The following is a 21,858-nucleotide window of genomic DNA, read 5'->3' as shown; positions in this document are numbered from 1 at the left end:
AAAAAAAAAAAAAAAAATTGAAACAGGGTCTTGGCCCAGAGGGTAGTATAGTGGTTAAAGGTGTTGGACTTCCATGTGGCCAACCAAGGTTCAAGTCCCAGACCTGGAGGCTTACTTTCTCACTTTCAATTTCTGTGTGTCTGTCTATCTATCTCTCTGGTCAAATTAAAACAAATAAGTAAAATAATTATAAAAAATAAAAAATAAAAAACAGGGTCTCATCACATTGCAATCCTCCTGCCTTAGCCTCCCAGCTGTAACTACAGGTATGCACCACCAGCCTCGCTCTTTGTTCTGTATTAGCATTACCATGCCTGGTTTTTGTTTTGTTTTGTTTTTAAGGAAGGATCTTGCTGGCCCTGTAGCCTGGTGGTAAAGAAAGCCAGATCTGCCTTTCCACCCTTTTAGTTTCTGGCTGCTGACTATGTCGTCGGCACCCTCTCCCTGTGCTCCCCACCATGCCTTGGAAAATTGAGAAAATCAAAGACTTTCTGCTAACAGCCCAGCAAAAACCAACCAAACAAACAAACAAAAAACACCAAATCCGCCAAGATCAAGACAAATAAGGATAATATTAAGTTTTAAGTTCAATGCAGCAGATACCTTTACACCTTGGTCATCACAAAGAGAAGGCAGAGAAGCTGAAGCAGTCCCTCCCCCCAGGTTTGGCAGTGAAGGAGCTAAAATGAACCAGATGCTGTTTGAACTATATTAAACATTCTTTAAATTAAAAAAGAAAGAAAGGAAGGAAGGGAGGAAGGAAGGAAGGAAGCCAGCCAGCCAGACAGACCCTGGGGCTGGCAGGTGGCATGGTACTTAAGGCACGGGACTCCCACATGACTGACTGCAGTTCAAGTCCTCGGCCTGGTAGCTTGCTTTCTCACTTTCCTTCTCTCTTTCTTCCTCTGGTCAAATTAAAAATAATGATATGAATAAAATTAAATAATCCCTTTAAACAAAACAAAAAAGACAGAAAGAAAGCAAGAGCCCTCATGACAAATCACACAATTTGAATTCCAGTCAGTTGCATGAAAAACACTCTGGGTACATGTGTGTGCATGCCCAAAATCTTGACAGCATGGAGAAATGGAGAAGAGATTATAGTGTGACCATGCCCCACTAAGGAGTGATTTCTCCCTCTATTTCTTTCGTTCTCTAGTGAACCTTGCACTCACTAACAAATATTAAAAAAAAAAAAGAGAGAGAGAGAAGAAGACAGGATCTTGCTATGCTGCCCAGGCCAGTCTTAAGCTCGTTACATTACAGCTTCAGCCTCTCAATCACTGGGATTAAAGGTGCATGTCAGCATATGTGGCCTTGTTTCGAGAGGTATCAACTCAGGCCTCCCATATGGTTCCAGCTTACAGAGTACAATGTCTTAGTTGCACATACCACATGGTTGGGCCATATATATTACCAGTTTTCATGCACTCATTTGTGTATATGTATGTATATGTGTATGTTTCTACACAGTTTTATCATTTGTGTAGATTCGAGTAACCACCACCATGATCAAGATACAGAACTGTTCCATTACCACAAGGTTCCATCTCACTAATCTCTTTATAGCCACTCATTTCCCTCTCTCCTTTCTGCACTAATCTCAAGTTCCTGGCAACCATGAATATTCTGTTCTCCATCTCCATAAATATTACTTCAAGAAAATGTTACAAAAATTGAGTCACAATAGCATGCAGCCTTTTGAAGTAGGCTTTTAGTCATTCTCTTGCAGTTCTTTTAAATTACTGAGTATAGGGGCCAGCAGGTGGAGTATCGGGTAAGGCACTAGACTCTCACATGGATAACCGCAGTACGAGTCCTGGACCAGGTGTTCAGTTTGAAAATCATACAGGGCATGTGTCAGCACGTGCCCAAAATCCCAGGAGGAGACTAGAGAAGAAGGGATTGCAGTGTGGTCGGCCACCCTGGGAGTGATTTCTCCCTTTCCCTCTCTGTCTTTCTATCTGGCAAGCACATATGTCCTATGGCAAAAACCTTAAAAAAAAAAAAAAAAAAGGAAAAGATAAAAGAAACTACCAGACTAATACATTCTCACCAGCACTGTATGACTTACTCAGTCTCTGCATCTGGGGTAGCATTTGTTATCATTCTTTTCTTGTCAGTCTGATGGGTGCGTAAGGATATCTCATGTGTTTTTAATTTATGTTTCTCAAATGACTAATACTGTTCAGTGTCTTTTTATGTGATGATCATGGTTTTTTTTCCATAAAATGTCATTTTTGGTCTACTTTTATTTTTCAATATTTTATACCAGAGGGCATTTGCACACATATGAGAAAGAGAAAGAATCCTTCCCCCCTCCCAACGACCTGGTCATGCTGCATCCTTTTTCCTCCAATTCTGCATCTTCTCAGGACATGTGCACATATTAAGAGAAGGGAGAGAGACCGAGACCCTTAACAGGGTATCATCACACCATAGTCCTTTCTCTAGCCTTCTAGCTGGTAAGGGTACTGGGCATGCATGTACCTAGTATGTTTCAGGTTGTCTGGGCCAGGAATCCAAACCTGTGATGAACCATGTGGTTTCTAATATTGCAGTTCAGTTTGCTCCTGGTGCTACCTACTGGCTCCATCACTTGCTGCACTGGGCTTTTATTTATTTATTTTTCTATACATAAATCCTTTATCAGGTGCAATCATGCGTCACTTAACTACATGGATATTGTCCTGAGAAATGCATTGATAGGTGATTTCATGAGAGTGTATCGACACAAACCTGAATGGTATAGCCTTCTACATACCTCATCTATATGGTATAGCCTACTAAAATCTTATGGGATTACCATTGTATTTGCAATTTGTTGAGTGAAACACTGTTATGTAGTGCATGACTGTACATGTTTTTCAACCATGAATAGTTTTTCATTCTCATAAAAATGTCTTCTGCAGAAGTTTTAAATTTTGATCAAGTTAGATTTTTATCAGTTCGTTTTTTTACTTTTCTTTTAGTTTTGCTATAGGGTGCATGCACTCGCCTAAGACAAACAAATGGTGGGTGGTGGTGAAAGAATTCCCAAGGGGGGGGAAAAAAAAGACCAAAACAAATGTTGACAAGGATACGAAAAAGCACATCTTCACTCCTAATGGGAAATAATATAACCACTGTGTAAAACAGTTTGTTCCTTTAAAAGTTCAACATAGAGGGAACCAGCAGTTAGCGTAATGGCTATGTCGCTGGACTCCCATGTAGTCGACCGCAGTTTGAGTCCCGGACCCGGTGGCTTAAACCTCACGCCAGGCGCATGTGCGTGCGTGCCCAAGATCCCAAGAGGAGAATGGAGGAGAAGGGATTGCGGCGTGACCATCCCCCCTGGGGGGTGATTTCTCGCTTTCTGTCTCTCTGTCTCTCTCTGTCTGTCTGGCGAGTGCACGCGCCCTACAGTGAAAAATCTCTCAAAAAAAAAAAAAAAGTTCAACAAAGAGACCAGCAGTTAGCATAATGGCTATGTTGCTGGACTCCCATGTAGACAACCACAGTTTGAGTCCCGGACCCGGTGGCTTAAACCTCACGCCAGGCGCATGTGCGTGCGTGCCCAAGATCCCAAGAGGAGAATGGAGGAGAAGGGATTGCGGCGTGACCATCCCCCCTGGGGGGTGATTTCTCGCTTTCTGTCTCTCTGTCTCTCTCTGTCTGTCTGGCGAGTGCACGTGCCCTATAGCAAAAACCTCTCCCAAAAAAAAGTTCAACACAAACCTACCAATGGATCCAACCATTCCTTTCCTAGGTAATTACCCAAAAGAAAAGAAAATACGTGTCCATACAAAGACTTACACATAAATGTTCATGGTGACTTTATTTTAATAGCCAAAACCTGGAAACAATCCAAAAGCAAATCAATAGGTGAATGGATAAAACAAATTGCAGTATAATGGAAACTATCCCCAATAAAAATGAGTGACCTCCTGATACAACTCAATAATATAGATGAATCTCAAAATAATGACAAGAGAAGTCAGACCAAAAAAAAGAAAAAAAAAAGGGTACATATTTTATGATTTCACTTACATACATTTTTATAAAGACTTCGTGACTTAAATGGTTGTCTAGGAAGGGGTAAGAAGTGGGAGAGAGGGAACTAGCAGATAGTGTAATGACTACATCACTGGACTCCCATGTAGTTGATCATGGTTCAAGTCCTGGACACAGTGGCTTAAACTCATGCTGGGCACATGTGCATGTGTGCCCAAGATCCCAAGAGAAGAACGGAGGAGAAGGGATAGCAGTGTGGCCAAACCCCCTGGGGAGTGACTTCTCACTTTCTGTCTGGGGAGCACACAAGCTCTATAGCAAAAAAAAAAAAAAAAAAAAAAAAAAAACCCTCTCCATAAGTGGGAGAGAATGACTACAAAGGAATGCAAGGAAAGTATGGGGGGGTGGTAAGTATATTCACTATTTTGAATGAGGTAAAAGTACCATAAATCTACAGCCAGCAGGTGGTGTGGAGGTTAAGGCAGCTGGATCCAACATAACCGACTCCACAGTTCAAATACCAAGGCCCAGCAGCTTGAAAATCATGTGTGCATGCATGTCCAAAAATCCAACAGGAGAATGGAGAAGGGATTGTACCATGGCCATCCCCACTGGGGGAGTGATTTCTCACTTTCCTTTTTTTTCTGCCTTTTTCCAGTGAGCTCACACACCTTATGGCAAAAAAAAAAAAAAAAAGTAAAGTTCTCCACTAGAAATTATGCATACAGTAACATCCTTGATTTGATTGTTACATCTACATACATACTTTGAAAAATCATAATGTGTGCTATAGAGATGTACAATAACTAAATATAAATAAAATCATGAAGTTATTAGAAGATTAAATGTTTTGGGGCCAGCAGGTGGCATGGTGGTTAAAAGTGCTGGATTCCCATATGTCCAACCATATTTCGAGTCCTGGACATGGTGGCTTGCTTTCTCCCTTTCCCTTTCTCTCTTTATGTCTGTCTCTGGTCAAATTAAAAAGTAACAACAATAGGGACCAACAGCTGGCATAATGGCTATGTCTCTGGAATCCCATGTAGTTGACTGTGGTTCAAGTTCCGGACCTGGTGGCTTAAACTCATGCTGAGCACGTGTACATGCATGCCCAAGATCCCAAGAGGAGAATGGAGGAGAAGGGATTACAGCATGACTATCCCCCCAGGGGGTGATTTCTCACTTTCTGTCTCTCTATGTCTCTCTCTCTTTCTGGGGAGTGCACCTAAAGAAAAAAAAACTCTCAAAAAAAAAAAAAAAAAAAAAACTAATAACAACAAATAGAATTAAATAAATTTTTTAAAAAATTATTAAATGTTTTAGCATCTAATGAAAGAAATCTTTCTTTAAGTCCTCCCAGCTTAGTTATTCCAAGACCTTATACAATGTTCTATCTGGTTACTACTTTCTCTTTTTCTTTGACATGTCAAGGGGCACATGTACTCACCAGAGAAAACAGAACAAAGGGAGAGAAGAAGGCATCCTCCCACTGGGGTTAGTCAAGCCAAGATCTCTTTTCCATTTCTCCATCCTGTCAGGTTTTTGAACACATATACACATGTACCCAGCATGTTTTTGAAGCTGCGAGGTCTGGGATTTAAACTGCAAAACCATATGGGATCCAGCTCACTTTTTTCTCTTTCCAGTGAGTATCTTTCTACTTATCCTTTAAGAAAAGTAAGTTTTGGGACTAGCAGATGGCATGGTGGTTAAGGTCCTGGACTCCTACACGGACAACCACAGTTCAAGTCCTAGACCTGGTGGCTTGGTTTCTCTCTCTCTCTCTCTCTCTCTCTCTTACTGTCTCTGTCTGGCAAGCACATATGCCCTATGGCCAAGACCTTTCAAAACAATACACTTAAAAAGTTCCTTAATTGTTAGCATACTGTAGATAGTAAGTACAGAGGATTCTTTTGGTTGATTTTCTCCTAGCATCCATTTCCCCTTCTTCATCATAACAGATTTTCTTCCATATATTCACTTCTCTCTCATGTAACCATGTGCTTTAGGGAAAGCCAATCATATCCTCAGGCTAAAGGGTAGGCCTAGTTAGCTAAGAATAATTCCATCCATTTTTACCAGTGACTAATTTAGAGAAGAGAATATAACCCAATTTTGGTCAATGAAACGCAAGGTTTAGTTTACCAAAGGCTTCTGGAAAAGTCTTTCCTCATTCTTTTTTTTTTTTTTTTTTTTTACTTGCCTAAGAGTATGTGTATTTGCTAGACAGAGACAGAGAGAGAAGGAAAAGTAAAAAGCAACCCCATTGGGGAATGGTTACGCTGCAAACTCTTCTTCACTTCTCTCTTTTTTTAGGATTTTGGGCACCTGTGCACACACATATACCCAGCGTGTGTTTCAATTCACTGGGTCTGGGACTCTGACTGTAGGTTAACAATGTAGAATCCAACTGCCTTAACCACCAGGCCAGGGGCTGGCCAGCATTGGTATTTCTCCCTATCTCTACCAAATATAATCTGCAAATGTAACTATTTTGCATAACTTTAAATTAGAAAATTTTAATTATCTTATTATTTCTTTCAAATGGTGATCAGATAATAAAAAGACAGCTAAAGTTTTAAAACAGTCATGGGGGGGAGACACCAGCAGTTAGCGTAATGGCTATGTCACTGGACTCTCATGTAGTCAACCGCAGTTTGCGTCCCGGACCCGGTGGCTTAAAACTCATGCCGGGCACGTGTGCGTGCGTGCCTAAGATCCCGAGAGGAGAATGGAGGAGAAGGGACTGTGGCGTGGCCATCCCCCCTGGGGAGTGATTTCTCGCTTTCTGTCTCTCTGTCTCTCTCTCTCTCTGTCCGGTGAGCGCACACACCCTATAATAAAAACCTCTCAAAAAAAAAAGTCATCAAGGGGCAGCAGGTGGTAGGTATGGTGGTTAAAAGTGCTCGATTCCCACATGGTTGACCACGGTTAAAGTCCTGTACCTAGCGACTTGATTTCTCACTTTTCCTTTCTCGCTCTCTCTCTGGTCAAATTAAAAAATAACAACAACAGGAAACCAGCAGTTAGCATAATGGCTATGTCGCTGGATTCCCACGTAGTCGACTGCGGTTCACGTCCCGGACCCGGTGGCTTAGAACTCACGCCAGGCGCATGTGCGTGTGTGCCCAAGATCCCAAGAGGAGAATGGGGAGAAGGGATTGCGGCGTGACCATCCCTCCTGGGGAGTGATTTCTCGCTTTCTGTCCCTATGTCTCTCTCTGTCTGTCTGGCGAGCGCACGCGCCCTATAGCGAAAAACCTCTCAAAATAAATAAATAAATAAATAAATAAATAAATACAACAACAAATGGAATTACATAAATAAATGAACATTTAAAATTAAAAAAAGAAAAAGTCATCAAGACCAGTAGAGCTCTGGACTCCCACGTGACCAACTGCAGTTCAAGTCTCAGATCTGGCGGCTTAAAACTCTTGCCAGACATGTGTGCATGCATGCCCAAAATCCCAAAAGAAGAATGGAGAAGAAAGGACTGCGGTGATTTCTCACTTTGTCTCTCCAGTGAGCGCAGGCACCCTTGAGCAAAAATCTCTCAAAAAAAACAAAAAAACAAAACAAACAGGCAAGTCAACCTGAGCCTCGGTTTTATCTCATAAAATGAAACGATTGAAATTAACCTGAAACTATTCTGTATTATTTAGCAATGTCACACAAATAGCAGTAGCCAGGAATCTAAGACCCAAATTTAGCTCAGTATTACAACAAAATAATGTCTCTAGATTATCTCACAAAAAGAGAAAGGCTATAAAGCACACAGATAGCAGAGGCAGTTCAGACAAACAGCTGGAGAAAAGTTTCACACTGGGATTGAAAAAGATAAATAAAATTAAAAGAGATGAGCTTGATATTAATGTAGAGTGAAGGATGGAATACAATGAAGACCTGTGAGAAGGCAGGTTACAGACAAAAAGGAGTGGAAGCTGAAGATTATCTTAGCTGTGACTTCTAGAACTCAATGTGGAATAATAAAATATAAAGAGAAAACTATATTTGTGCCTAGGGGAAAGTCCCCGGACCTTGGGCAGAGAGTGCCGCGTGCGCCTGCACGTCGACTGCCCTCGCTTTAAATAAATAAATAAATAAATAAATAAATTCAAAAAAAAGAGAAAACTACACAAATCCAAGCAGAAGATGACCAAGACTTTGCCTCTAGCCACATAGTAAAGATAAGGGGAAAGATACAAGTCATTTTCAGAAAGTGGCAAAATTTTGGGGACCAGCAGTTAGCATAATAGCTATGTCACTGGACTCCCATGTAGTCGACCGCGGTTTGAGTCCTGGACCCAGTGGCTTAAACTCATGCCGGGCACGTGTGCATGCGTACCCAAGATCCTGAGAGGAGAATGGAGGAGAAGGGACTGTGGCATAGCCATCCCCCCTCGGAGGTGATTTCTCGCTTTCTGTCTCTCTGTCTGTCTCTTCTGGCAAGTGCATGCACCCTATAGCATGTGACCCCCCCCAAAAAAAGTGAACGTTTTCCCTATTCTAATCTAGCACCTTGAAGCACTTGAAGAGCTGTGAATTTCATTTAACTATCTAGTATGAAAACTGAGAAACATAAAGACAGAGAATATTACAATGAACCCACACATACCATCACCTATTGGATCACTGGAAAAGTCATGTATTTTTCTTTCTTTCTTTTTTTTTTTGGAGAGGTTTTTGCTATAGGTGTGTGCGCTCGCCAGATAGAGAGACACAGAAAGCAAGCAATCATCCCCCGGGGGGATGGCCACACTGCAAACCCTTTTCCTCCATTCTCCTCTCGGGATCTTGGACACACACACACACACACACACGTACACACACACACACGCCAAGCGTGAGTTTTAAGCCACTGGCTCTCGAACCACGGTAGACTACATCAGAGTCCAGTGACATAGCCATTACACTAACTGCTGGTCCCAAGTCATGTATTTTTCTATGTAAAAATATGTCGTAACTTTTCTGATGACCCAATAGTTTCAACAATTTCTGAATATCATTTTAATACCATTTTTATTTAATGCTATTTGTATTTAACAAGACTTTTGAAAAGCAATACTGAAAAATACTTACATAAGCACAACTCACAAACTGTCCATTAATTTTCTAGTCAGTATTTACTATCTTGATGGGAAAAAAATATCAATTTTTGTTTAAGACATTGAAAAACATATTTTAAAATATTAACACCTGGGGTTGTGGTTAAGGTGCTGGACTCCACATGACAGACCAGAGTTCAAGTCATGGATCCAGTGGCTCATAAATCACTCCAGGTACATGCCAGTGCATGCCCAAAATCCCAGGAAACTAGAAGAGAAGAGATTGCACTATGGTCATCCCTCCATGGGGTGATTTCATGCGCTCGCTCTCTCTCTCTCTCTCTCTCTCTCGGAAGCATACATGCCCTATAGCAAAAGAAACAAAAAGGGGCCAGCAGGAGCTGTGGTGATTGGGATCCCACATGGTCAACCATGGTTTGAGTCCCGGACCTGGTTGCTTGCATTCCTTTTGCTTTTCTTTCTCTCTCTTTCTCTCTGGTCAAATTTTAAAATAACAAACAAATAAAGTAATTTTTTAAAAAAGTTAACACCTGCTGCTGTAACATAAGACATTGAAACTATCCATTTTGCAAGAAAATGAAGCCTTCAAGTTACTTCTCCAGCATACCTGGAATTGTCAGATTTTTATAGACATATAGTTCCTTTTCATATACGAGTACCAATATGCTAACTAGAACTATCATAATGATTAAATTTCAATTGTTGGTAAGTTAAAAATTCATAGGCTGGACTACTTAAATCTTAACAGTTCAATTGCTCCTCTTTCATTTTTTCATTTTATTTAACTTTATTTGTTTATTATTTTAATTTGATGAGAGAGAGAAAGAGGGGTAAAGTGAGAAAGAAAGCCACCAGGTCCAGGACTCGAACCGTGGTTGGCCATGTGGGAGTCCAGCTCCCTTAACCACCACGTCACCTGCCAGCCACACTCTCTTCCTTCAAGTTTGTCATATTCAGGCAAACAGGTGAGATTCATACAATTGTATAAATATGACCAGAAATGCTGATATATAGTCAGACCCATACTACATTTGAGTTAAAATAATGACTGTTAAAAATGCTTGCTCCTGTTTGTGAATCTTCTAAGCCTTCCTGAATAAATTCGCTCCTCTTAAATTCTACTGTTACTTGAACCTCGTGTGGCATGCCTGGGCAAATTTGATGACTTGGATTTTGTTTTAGAAGCCAGGCTAACTGCCAAGTCTGCTGTGTCTACTCTCCTGACCCACCAGGGCAGCTTTAGACAAACACCTCCCTTATTTACGCTACTGCTGTGAGCAGTCAAACTATAGCTTACTATCAAATGAAGCTCAACCTACTCAGGTTTCCTATCCCTTAAGAGTAACATGACTGCCTTCACTATATTATGGCTTTCTCAATCCCGCCTCTTATTTAAAACAAAGTATTACCATATTGAATCATCTAATCATCTACTATTCAACTAGCAGAAATAAAAAGAAAATCAGTTAAACGACTCATTATCTTAAAAGGGTCCCATTTTAAAGATCGCTTTTTAAAGAATTATTTAATCTTATTTATTTTTATTCATTTATTTTAATTTGACCAGAGAAGGACAAGAGTGAGAGAGAGAGGGAACCAGCAGTTAGCGTAATGGCTATGTCGCTGGACTCCCACGTAGTCGACCGCGGTTCGTGTCCCAGACCCGGTGGCTTAAAACTCACGCCGGGCGCGTGTGCGTGCGTGCCCAAGATCCTGAAAGGAGAATGGAGGAGAAGGGATGGCAGCGTGACCATCCCCCCTGGGGAGTGATTTCTCGCTTTCTGTCTCTGTGTCTCTCTCTGTCTGTCTGGCAAGCGCACGCGCCCTACAGTGAAAATCTCTCCAAAAAAAAAAGAGAGAGAGAGAGAAAGAGGAAAAGTGAGAAAGCAAAAGCAAACCACTAGGTTTAGGACTCGAACAGTAGTCAGCCATGTGGGAGTCCACTGCCCTTAACCACCACACCACCTACGGCCCCAAAGATCAGTATGGATGACTTTCTCTGAAGAAAAACAAATACTACATTTCCTCAAAAAAAAAAGTCCTTACAATCATACTTCATTGAAAAAATAAAGAGCAAACCTCAAAAGCAAAGCTTGAAACACACCTTCAATAAAAGTAATACAATTCTAAGCAAGTTTATTGGTTGCCACAGAAAGGCAAGCCATAATAAGATGATTCTACAACTTACACTAAATTAATACCTTAAAAGCCCTTAAAGATTTAAGATACAAGACCTACTAGACCCCCTATAATTTCTGAGCCTTGTGTGTAATACCCAAGTTTTAACATGTGTATCATCTAATAAAACTACTATAAGGCCAGTCCCATGTCCTAATGGTTAAGGGAGCCAGATCCCACATGACTAACTGTGTGGTATGAATCCTGGCCTTGGCAGCTTAAAAATCAAGCCAGGCATATGTGTACACATGCCAAAAGTCCCAACAGGATGGATGGAGGGGGGGTAAAGGACTGAGATGTGACCTCTACCCCACTGGAAAGTTGTTTTCTCCCTCTCCCTTTCTTTCTCCCCTCTGGCAATTAAAACAAAGGGGGAAAGAAGGGACAGCAAGTGCCATGGAAGTTAAAGCATTGGATCCCACGTGGTTGACATTATGGCTCAAGTCCTGGACCCAGTGGCTTGAAAAATCCAGGCACATGTATATGTACCCCCAAAGTCAACACTACCTCCCTCTCCAGGGTGATTTTTTACTTTCACTTTCTCTGGCAAGTGCACACACCTTACAGCAAAAAATTTAAAAAAAACAAAACAAACAAAAAAAAAAAAACCACTACTGTAGGACTACTTCTAGTAATATTAACAGTTCAGAATATATCCCAAAATGTCCCTTCTGTTTGGCAAATGGGAAAACCTAACAAAGCACAGGAGTAGCAATGCTGCTAAAGTTATCGTTTGGGGCCAGCAGGTGGCACAGTGATTAAGGCACTAGACTTCCACATGGATGATGAAGTCCTGTATCTAGCGGCCTGAAACTCATGCCAAGCATGTACATGCGCATTTTTGCCCAAAAATCCCAGGAGAATAGAGGAGAAGGAATTGCAACATGGCCATTCTCACTTTCCCTCTCATTGTCTCCCTCTGTCTCTCTGGTGAATGCAGGTGACCTATAGCAAAAACCTAAAACAAAACAAAACGGAGTTTAAACAAAAGAATATGACATTGAGATTTTTTCCTAGATTTTACCCCATGTTCAATAATTTACTATCTCTACTATGAAGTTCTGCTAATACTACCAGGACCATCCATCAACCCTATCAGAAAATGTGTGAAAGAAACAGAACACTGGGACTAGCAGATGACATAATGGTTATATTTCTGGACTCCCACATAGTTGACCACAGTTCAAGTTCTGGACCTGGCAGCTTAAAACTCATGCATGTGTGCGTGTGCCCAAAATCCTGAAAGGAGACTGGTGAAATGGTTGCGGTATGGCCATCCTCTTGGAGGGTGATTTCTCACTTTCTGTCTCTCTTGTCTTTATGGCAAGTACATGCATCCTATAGCAAAAATCTCTCAAAAAAGACATAGGATATTAAATTATTCTTTCAGGGGCCCACAGGTGGCGTAGTGTTGAGACACTGGATTCCTACATGGTCGACCGTGGCTTGTGTCCTGAATCTGGAGGCTTATTTTCTCACTTTCTCTGGTCAAATTGAAAAATGATAATAATGATAAATAAAACTAAATAATAATAATTATTTTTTAGAGTTTTTTTTGCTACAGGGCGCGTGAGCTCACCAGACAGACAGAGACAGAGAGAGAGAAAGCAAGAAATCACCCCCCAGGGGGGATGGCCACACCGCAATCCCTTCTCCTCCATTCTCCTCTCGGGATTTTGGGCACGCATACACACGCGCCCAGTGTGAGTTTTAAGCCGCCGGGTCCGGGACGCGAACCGCAGTCGCAGTCGACTACATGGGAATCCAGCAGCATAGCCATTACGCTAACTGCTAGTCCCACTAAATAATTATTTTAAAAACATTATTCTTGGGGCCAGCAGGTAGCGTGGTGGTTAAGAGCGCTGGACTCCCACATGGCCAACTACAGTTGGAGTCCCGGACCTGGTGGCTTGCCTTTTCACTTTCCCTCTCTCTCTCACTCTGTCCCTCTCTGGTCAAATTAAAATAAATAAATAAGGTTAAATTTTTTAAATTACTTAGGGAACCAGCAGTTAGTGTAATGGCTATGTCGCTGGACTCCCACGTAGTCGACCATGGTTCGCGTCCCGGACCCCCGAGAGGAGAATGGAGGAGAAGGGATTGCAGCGTGGCCATCCCCCCTGGGGGGTGATTTCTCACTTTCTGTCTCTCTGTCTCTCTCTGTCTGTCTGGTGAGCGCACGCGCCCTATAGTGAAAATCTCTCCAAAAAAAAAAATTTTTTTTTAATTACTTAAAAAAAAAAAATTCTTCCAAATGAAACAATGAGAGTTTATCTATTGTTGACTAAATCCCCTAAATCATATTCTCACTGCATTTAAGTCCACAGAAAAAGCTCACCTAGGGGCTGGCAAGTAGCATGGTGGTTAAGAGCGCTGGACTCCCACATGGCCAACCGCAGTTCAATTCCTGGACCTGGCAACTTGCTTGCTCGCTCGCTCTCTCGCTCTCTCGCTCTCTCTGTCCCTCTCTGGTCAAATTAAAATAAATAAACTAAATAAAGTTCAATAAAGTAATTCTTTGAAAAAAGAAGAAAAGAAAAGCTCACCTATGGTATAAAAATATGGCTTAGCAGCAATCAAATCCTCCTTCGCAGTATCTAATGATCTGTGCAAAAGCACCATTAAATTTCTACAGGAAACTATACAAGCAACTTCCCTTTTTTCTTGTTGATTTAAATAACCAATCATACTAAGTATGGTTAGTACATCAACCATTTTTCAAATTGTAATGAGTCAGTAACAATAAAAAAGTGGAAAACTGTAAGTACCCTCAGTACTTAATATTTGGTAAGATATGATAAAGGAAGTAACAATGAAAATAATAAAAACTAAAATTAAGAGGATAAAATAAAAAATATTATAACTCATGGAAGAAAGGTTTAACAACTCTCATTTGCCCTGCTGTCTCTCAGTGTTTTAGTTTAGTAGAGGGGGAATGGTCTAGGAAAGAGAAAGAAGTAAAAAATGGGCTGTCAGTATGCACATGTGTTTAAAAATAATTAATTACCACTGAACCAGGACTGTGCTAGTTTTTAACACATTATCTCATCTATACATACAAAACAAAAATCTTGAGTAAAAGGGATCAATAAAACCTGAAAAGTGAACAGCTTTGGTACCTTAGTGATAATGTAACCCTCCACAATGCTGAAGCCATATGGTGAAGTGTAGGGTCTGAGTCCCTAAGGTCTTCTTGTAATACACCAGGTCACACATACCCATGATCCTGGCTGGCTAAGGCTGAGGGTGGACTGCAGTGTAAGGACTCTGTTGGTGATCCCTGTCTTTCTCTCTCTCTCCCATTCTCGTGGGAGAAATAAATAAAACTAAAAAAAAAAAAAAAAAAAAAAAAAAAGGGGGAACCCGCAGGGTAATGGCTAAGTCGCTGGACTCCCACGTAGTCGACCGCAGTTCGCGTCCCGGACCCGGTGGCTTAAAACTCACACCGGGCGCGTGTGCGTACGTGCCCAGGATCCCTAGAGGAGAATGGAGAAGGGATTGCAGCGTGACCATCCTCCCTGGGGGGTGATTTCTCACTTTCTGTCTCTATGTCTCTGTCTGTCTGGCGAGTGCATGCGCCCTATAGCGAAAAACCTCTCAAAAAAAAAAAAAAAATCAGAAAAGTGAGAAAATAAAATTATCTAGGACAGGCCTGTCTCATAGTGTAGTGGTTAAGCCCTCTGCACAGGTAGCTAGATCCCACATGACCAACAGTAGTTCGAATCCTGGCCCCAGCAGTTTAAAAACCATACCATGAGAACAGCAGATGGTGTAATGGTTAATTAGCTGGACTCCCACATAGGTGATTACAGTTCAAGTCCCAGCCCTGGTGGCTTAAAACTCACACTAGGCACACGTGTGTGTATGCACGCATGCACACCCAAGATCCCAAGGGGAGAATGGAGGAGAAAGGACTGTAGTGTGGCCATCCTCTCTGGAGGGTGAGTTCTCACTGTCTGTCTTTGTCTCTCCAGCAAGCATGGGAACCCTACAAGAAAATGTCTCTCTTAAAAAAAAAAGAGAAAGAAAAACAAAAAACACACTATACATGTATGGAGGAAAAAGGATTTTGTGGCATGACCATGCCCAATTAGAGTGTACAGCCTCTGACAATAAAAGAATTATCTAGGAGACTGTAAGTTATAACAAACACTAGATCAGATCATATTACAGTCTAAGACAATGATCTAGGAAAATCCTTCATCTTTACATATGAAAAAGTAGTACATTAAGTAATATCATACAAAATTACACCTTATCAAAAAGCAAACTTACCAAAAAATAAATAAATAAATAACTGTATCTAAGATAGTTCTCTCCTCTTTTATAAAACAGTACATAAAATACTACACACAATATAGCATACATTCCTCCTGGTAACTCTCATTCATGACTAGAAAGTCAATATTTAGTAATAAACCTGAGAATGAAACTGATTTGCAAAGTAAAGATTATTATAACATCATACTAAACTAGAGGTATGCAATTGGTATACTAAAATAAAACGTATCAAAAGCTGCCCTCTATAATGGCAAATAATGGAGTACTTGACAGTTATCTATTTTAAATTCCTGACTTACTATCAAAGCATATCTTCAATATGAAGCAATGTACTTAAAAGAAAGTTTAACAAAACAGTTTGATTCTTTTTTTTTTTTTTGAAAGTTTTTTTATTATAGGGCACATGCGCTTGCCAGAGAGAGAGAGAGACAGAGAGACAGAAAGCGAGAAATCACCCCCAGGGGAAATAATCATGCCGCAATCTCTTCTCCTCCATTATCCTCTCAGGATCTTGGGCATGCATGCACAGGAGCCCAGCGTGAGTTTAAGCCACTGGGTCCGGGACTCGAACCACGGTTCATTACATGGGAGTCCAGTGACATAGCCATTACACTAACTGCTGCTCCCCTTTTTTTTTTTTAGTTTGATTCATTTTTAACTGAAAAAATTAGAGATACCATTGCTCTCTTTAAAAAATAAAATAGCTAGGGAACCAGCAGTTAGCGTAATGGCTATATCGCTGGACTCCCACGTAGTTAACCGCAGTTCGCGTCCTGGACCCAGTGGCTTAAAACTCACGCCGGGCGCATGTGCGTGCGTGCCCAAGATCCCGAGAGGAGAATGGAGGAGAAGGGATTGCAGCGTGGCCATCCCCATGGGGGGGTGATTTCTCGCTTTCTGTCTCTATGTCTCTCTCTGTCTGTCTGGCGAGCGCACGCGCCCTATAGCAAAAATCTCTCAAAAAAAAAAATTCTAAAGAAAGACCGCTTGTGTTTTCTGCCCTGGGGGAAAAAAATAATAAAAAATAAAAAAGCTAGAATTTACATTTTTTTTTATGGAAAAATCTCAAAACACCTCAGTAGGCAACAATCTTTAAAAAATCACAAAGACATCCAAGTGCACCTCAAGTCATCTAATTTGTACTTTAATCATCTTGCTGGGATCAGCAGTTAGCATAATGGCTATGTCGCTGAATTCCCACATAGCCGACCACAGTTTGAGTCCCGGACCCAGTGGCTTAAACTCAAGCCAGGCACATGTGTGTGCGTACCCAAGACCCCAAGAGGAGAATGGAGGAGAAGGGATTGCAGCGTGGCCATCCCCATGGGGGGGTGATTTCTCACTTTCTATCTCTCTGTCTCTCTCTGTCTTTCTGGTGAGCACATGTGCCCTATAGCAAAAAAAAAAAAATCTTGTTTAGGACATTCACTAAATTCAGCCCCCTGTCTTGTTCTTACTTTCCATCTACTTCCCTCACCACGTAGTTTTCAAGAATTTCCCTGTATAGAAACTTAGATGTGATACAAGTACTCTCCAAACCTTCAGGAAGATGTAAAACACTGCAGCCTGAAATTACCACTATCTGCTATTTTATGGATCTCACCAGTAACAACAGCCTAACTCATCTATAAAAAGAAGAGAGCACTGACTCAAAATTTAATTTAAATTCATTAATTCAACAAATACTGGGTGTCTAGTATGTAAAGGCATTGAACTAGAGGCACTGATAACACAACTATGAAAAAAGGCACTATCTCTGTTCTCAAGAAACATTCATTCCAGTGACAAAGAGAATCCAAAAACAGGTAAACACACTGGGATAATCCAATACTGATCTGCATTCTACCAAGGCCAACTTAACTACATGTCATCCTAAATGCATTTCAGTTAATCCACCTGTTTCCTTCAAATTACTTAGTTATAGTTACAAAACCAAAATTAACTTTGTAAATAAGTAATTCTTTTAAGATTTATTCCATTTTATTTATTATTATTGTCTTTTTGGGGGAGGAGAGGTATTTGCTATAGGGTGTGTGTGCTCCCCAGAAAGAGAGACAGACAGAAAGTGAGAAATCATCCCCCAGAGGGGACGGCCTCAACTCCTTCTCTTCCATTCTCCCTCAGGATCTTGGGCACGCAAGCACACGTGCCCGGTATGAGTTTAAGCCACCAGGTCCAGGACTCGAACTGCAGTCAACTATATGGGAGTCCAGCAACAGCCATTACACTATCTGCTGGTCCCATTATTATCTTTTATTGAAGATTTATTTAATTTTACTTATTATAGTTATTTAATTCACCAGTGAGAGGCAGAGAGAGGGAAAGTGAGAAAGCAAGCTGCCAGATCTAGGAGTGACCATGGTCACCCATGTGTGTGTGTAGGGGGGTGGGGGGGGAGGTCCAGCACCTAAACCATCACACCACCTGCTGGCCCCATCATTACTTTCAATTTGCTATAGAGAACATGCCCTCATCAGTGGGAGTAAGAGAGAGAGAGCATGCCACCAGGTCTGGGATTTGAACCATGGTTGACCATGTGGGAGTCCAGTGCCTTAACCACCACACCACTGCTGGCCCCAGCAAGTAATTTTTAAGTCTTAGCTATGAATTGAATATGTATCTTCTCAAAATAATGTAAAAACTGGCTGTTAGGTATTCATACTAGCATTATCGCAACAGCCAAGAAGTGGAAATAGCCCAAATGTTCATCAATGGATGAAGTGATAAATCAATTATGTTACTTACACACACAAACAGGAATATTATTCAGCCGATTATGTTACACACACACACACACCACACAGGGATATTATTCAGCCACAGAAAGGAATGAAGTATTGACACATGCTACAAACTGAAGGAACCTAGAAAACATGTTAAGTAAGTGAAGTCAGACACAGGTCATATACTACTGGTCATATTCAGTACAGGTAAATCCATAGTGACAGACCCCAGTTTGCAGATATCAGGGGCTAGAAATGGGGGAGGGGCAGACTGAGCAACTGTTTAATGGGTACCACATTTTCCTTTGGGTTTTTAAAAGCTAGACAGAAGTGGAGACACAATACTGAGAATGACAACTGTTCACTTTAAGATGGCTTACTGGGGTACCAGGAGATGGTGTAACGGTTATGTCACTGGACTGCCACAGGGCCGACAACAGTTCGAGTCCTGGACCTGGAGGCTTGAAACTCATGCTAGGCACGTGTGTGTGCATGCCAAAAATCCTGAGACAAGAATGGAGGAGGAACTGTGGAAAGGCATTTGGGGGAGGGGGGGTGATTTCTCATTTCTTGTCTCCTTGGCATGTCCTATAGCAAGAAAACTCTCTCAAAAAAAAAGTTTATTGGAGCAGGCAGGTGGCGTTAAGGGCACTGGACTCCCACATGGCTGACTACAGTTTGAGTCCTGGACCAGGGGGCTTGCTTTCTCAGTTTCCCTTTCTCTCTCTCTCTCTGTGGACTCCAATGTAGTCAACTGCAGTTCAAGTCCCAGACCCGGTGGCTTAAACTCATGCCAGGCATGTTTGCGTGCGTGCCCAAGATCCTGAGCCAGGCATGTTTGCGTGCATGCCCAAGATCCTGAGAGGAGAATGGAGAAGGAACTGCGGTGTGGCCATCCCCCCTGGGGGGTGATTTCTCACTGCATCTGTCTCTCTGTCTTTCTGGCGAGTGCACGCGCATATAGCAGAAATCTCTCAAAACAACAACAAAGTTAAATAATTCTTTTTTTTAAAATGTAGTTTATTTTATTCATGTGATTTCATATTGAGGGGGAAAAAACTTAAAAATTATCTGCAACAGGGCGAACAGGTGGCATGATGGTTAAGGCACTCTAAACTCCCAAACGGCTGATCACGGTTCGAGTCTCCAAATGGCAGCTTGAAAAATCATGCCATGTTTGCGTGTGCATGCCCAAAATCCCAAGGAGAATAGAGAAGAAGCGACTGTGATGTGGCCATTCCCCCAGGAAGTGATTTCTCACTCTGTCACTCTCTAGAGAGTAGGAGCACACACATCTTATGGCAAAAGCGGAAAATAAAATTACTTATTACCTGCTACAATCTTTTAAAGTAGACTTTTATCACAAATGAAACTGCTCAAGGCCTGGCCCTGTGGCCTAATGGTTAAGGAAACGAAATCCCACATGGATGACTGTGCAGTTGTGTCCCAACCTCTATAACTTGAAAAACATGCTGGAGCATGTGCGTGCATGCCCAAGACACTGACAAGATGGAGAAATGGTGAAGGGACTGCCACATGGAGGGTGCTTTCATCCCCTCCTTCTGTCTCGCTCTGGCAAACACACATACCTTCTGGCAATAAAACTTAAAAAAAAAAAAAGAAAAGAAATTGCTTAAGGTTACCTTTTTAGTTACGAGTTACAAACCTCAATTCCCTCTAGGCCCTATATTATCAAAAATTTTTGTGTACGACATAAATCATTTTTTAAAAAGTCATTTTCATAGCTTTTAAATGTTATCTAATATTTTCAATGTACATACAACTTCTACATGATAACAATCCTTTATTAATCATTTGTTTAGCTGACATCTTTATTGGTATTTAACAGGGTACATTGAAGTTTGTGTCCAATAAAAGTTTGCTAACATCAACTTTTTTTTTTCTTTACAATAAAAATACTCATTCAAACAGGTTGTTTTTAAGTCCCAATACTCTAAGTACAATTCACTGTCACCATCTCTACAATGCCACTTTTCCCATTACTTCCTCTATTATACAATGCATCACTATTTACGGTCTGTCGAGCAGCGTAGTTACTTGGACTAAGTGTGTCCATTTCCTAAACTCCTTGTGGAGTTTCAGTCCTTCTGGCTTCATCATAACACTACGAAGTACTTAACAGTATCTTCAATATAACAAATGCTCAAATTACATTATTAAAATTCAAAATAAACACAGTCAATACATAACTAATATGAATTATTTATTATGCTGAGAAAGACATCTATCCTATAAAGGCTAAAAGTACTAATTAAAAAAAAAAAAAAAAAACAAGTACTACCTGGGACCAGCAGGGGCATAATGGCTATGTTGCTGGACTCCCACACAGTGGACCCCGCTTTGAGTGCTGGACCTGGTGGCTTAAACTCACACCCAGCACTTGTGCATGCATGCCCAAGATCTCGAGAGGCAAATGGAGAAGGGATTGCAGAGTGGCCATCCCCCGGGGGGGTGAGATTTCTTGCTTTCTATCTGTCTCTGTCTTTCTGGCGAGGACACCCCTCCTATAGCAAAAACTTCTTCCCTCCTAAAAAAAAGTACTACCGACAGAATCCTTATGTCTCAAAATCAAAGATTTATTCAATGTAACTCTACAGAACAGTCAGTATGAACAAGATTAAGTAATTCAACTAACATCCGCAAAGAATAAATGGGATTACTCTTATCCATCTCCTTGTTGACGCTTGCCTGTGTATGTAATAGGGGAACTGAACTTAATGAACCACAGTTTTCCAAACCAGGTCACAGAAGAACTCTAAGTCCCCAGTCATCCTATTTCTATTTCCTGATTCGTCTGCCCTGCAAGCATTACGATGCCCAGTCGTCTCAATTCACAATCTCCTTTAAAGTATCTTCCGAGGAGAGGTTTATCTTAAAACATCGACTTACAGACCTTTCTATGAATTATAAAAAAGGCAACCCACTTGGGGAGGAAAAAAATAAACTTTCGAAAAATTTTCCTCAAACAAGGAAACTCGGTTTTCAAGAAGTCCCGTTATAGTTACACTTCGAATTAACAGTGGGCCATACATTTGCGCGGGTGGAAGTTGTTAACGCGAAAGCTGTACTCTCCTAGCAAAGTACATTTAAATTAAAGTGCACGAATTTTACAGAGGTCCTACACTTCAAGAATGTGCATCTTTCAAAATGATTTTTTAAAAATCAGAAATAGTTAAAAAATCAAATGCAACTACACTTCACGGAGACAACATTTTCTCTCCACCACGCTGGCAAAACAGCGACAACCAGACGCCACTTGGGCAGCCTCCAAAACCTCCTCGGCCTCCAAAGCTCCGAGCGTCTACCCGCCACAGGCGTCCCTGAGTTGAGTTCCCCACTCACTTCCACGTCGCAGCAACCCACACGCCTCCTCAGCGATTTAAATCCGCTCTTCACTCACTACAGGCGCGCGCGCGCACACACACACACACACACGGGGTTACTAATGCCAGGACAACCAGGGAACCAAGGAAGGGGCGAGCTCTGGAGGACGAGGAGAGGGGACGTCCCTGGATCCCGTCCGGCCCTGCCTGGCACCCACCTGCAGGCCGCGAGCCCGGGGGCGGCGGCGCCGGCGCCCCGTCCTCGCCCAAGAC

At 41.5% G+C, this 21,858-nt stretch overlaps 1 protein-coding gene across 3 annotated transcripts in view; it reads right to left on the bottom strand.

The window, feature by feature from the left end:
- Window positions 1–21,852, bottom strand: part of NFATC3 (nuclear factor of activated T cells 3) — a gene marked incomplete at its 5' end in the record, with an annotated part of 124,705 nt that extends 102,853 nt beyond the window's left edge. For all 3 annotated transcript variants that reach the window (XM_027775086.1, XM_014591008.2, XM_014591009.2), the window contains 1 exon segment: window positions 21,804–21,852. In XM_027775086.1, coding sequence (XP_027630887.1) covers window positions 21,804–21,852 — 49 coding nt within the window.
- Window positions 21,853–21,858: the final 6 nt, after the last annotated feature.

The sequence above is a fragment of the Tupaia chinensis genome, unplaced genomic scaffold (genome assembly GCF_000334495.1).
Source record: "Tupaia chinensis unplaced genomic scaffold, TupChi_1.0 Scaffold000523_1, whole genome shotgun sequence".
Classification (NCBI taxonomy): domain Eukaryota; kingdom Metazoa; phylum Chordata; class Mammalia; order Scandentia; family Tupaiidae; genus Tupaia; species Tupaia belangeri.
This window is presented reverse-complemented; position numbering and strand designations above follow the sequence as displayed.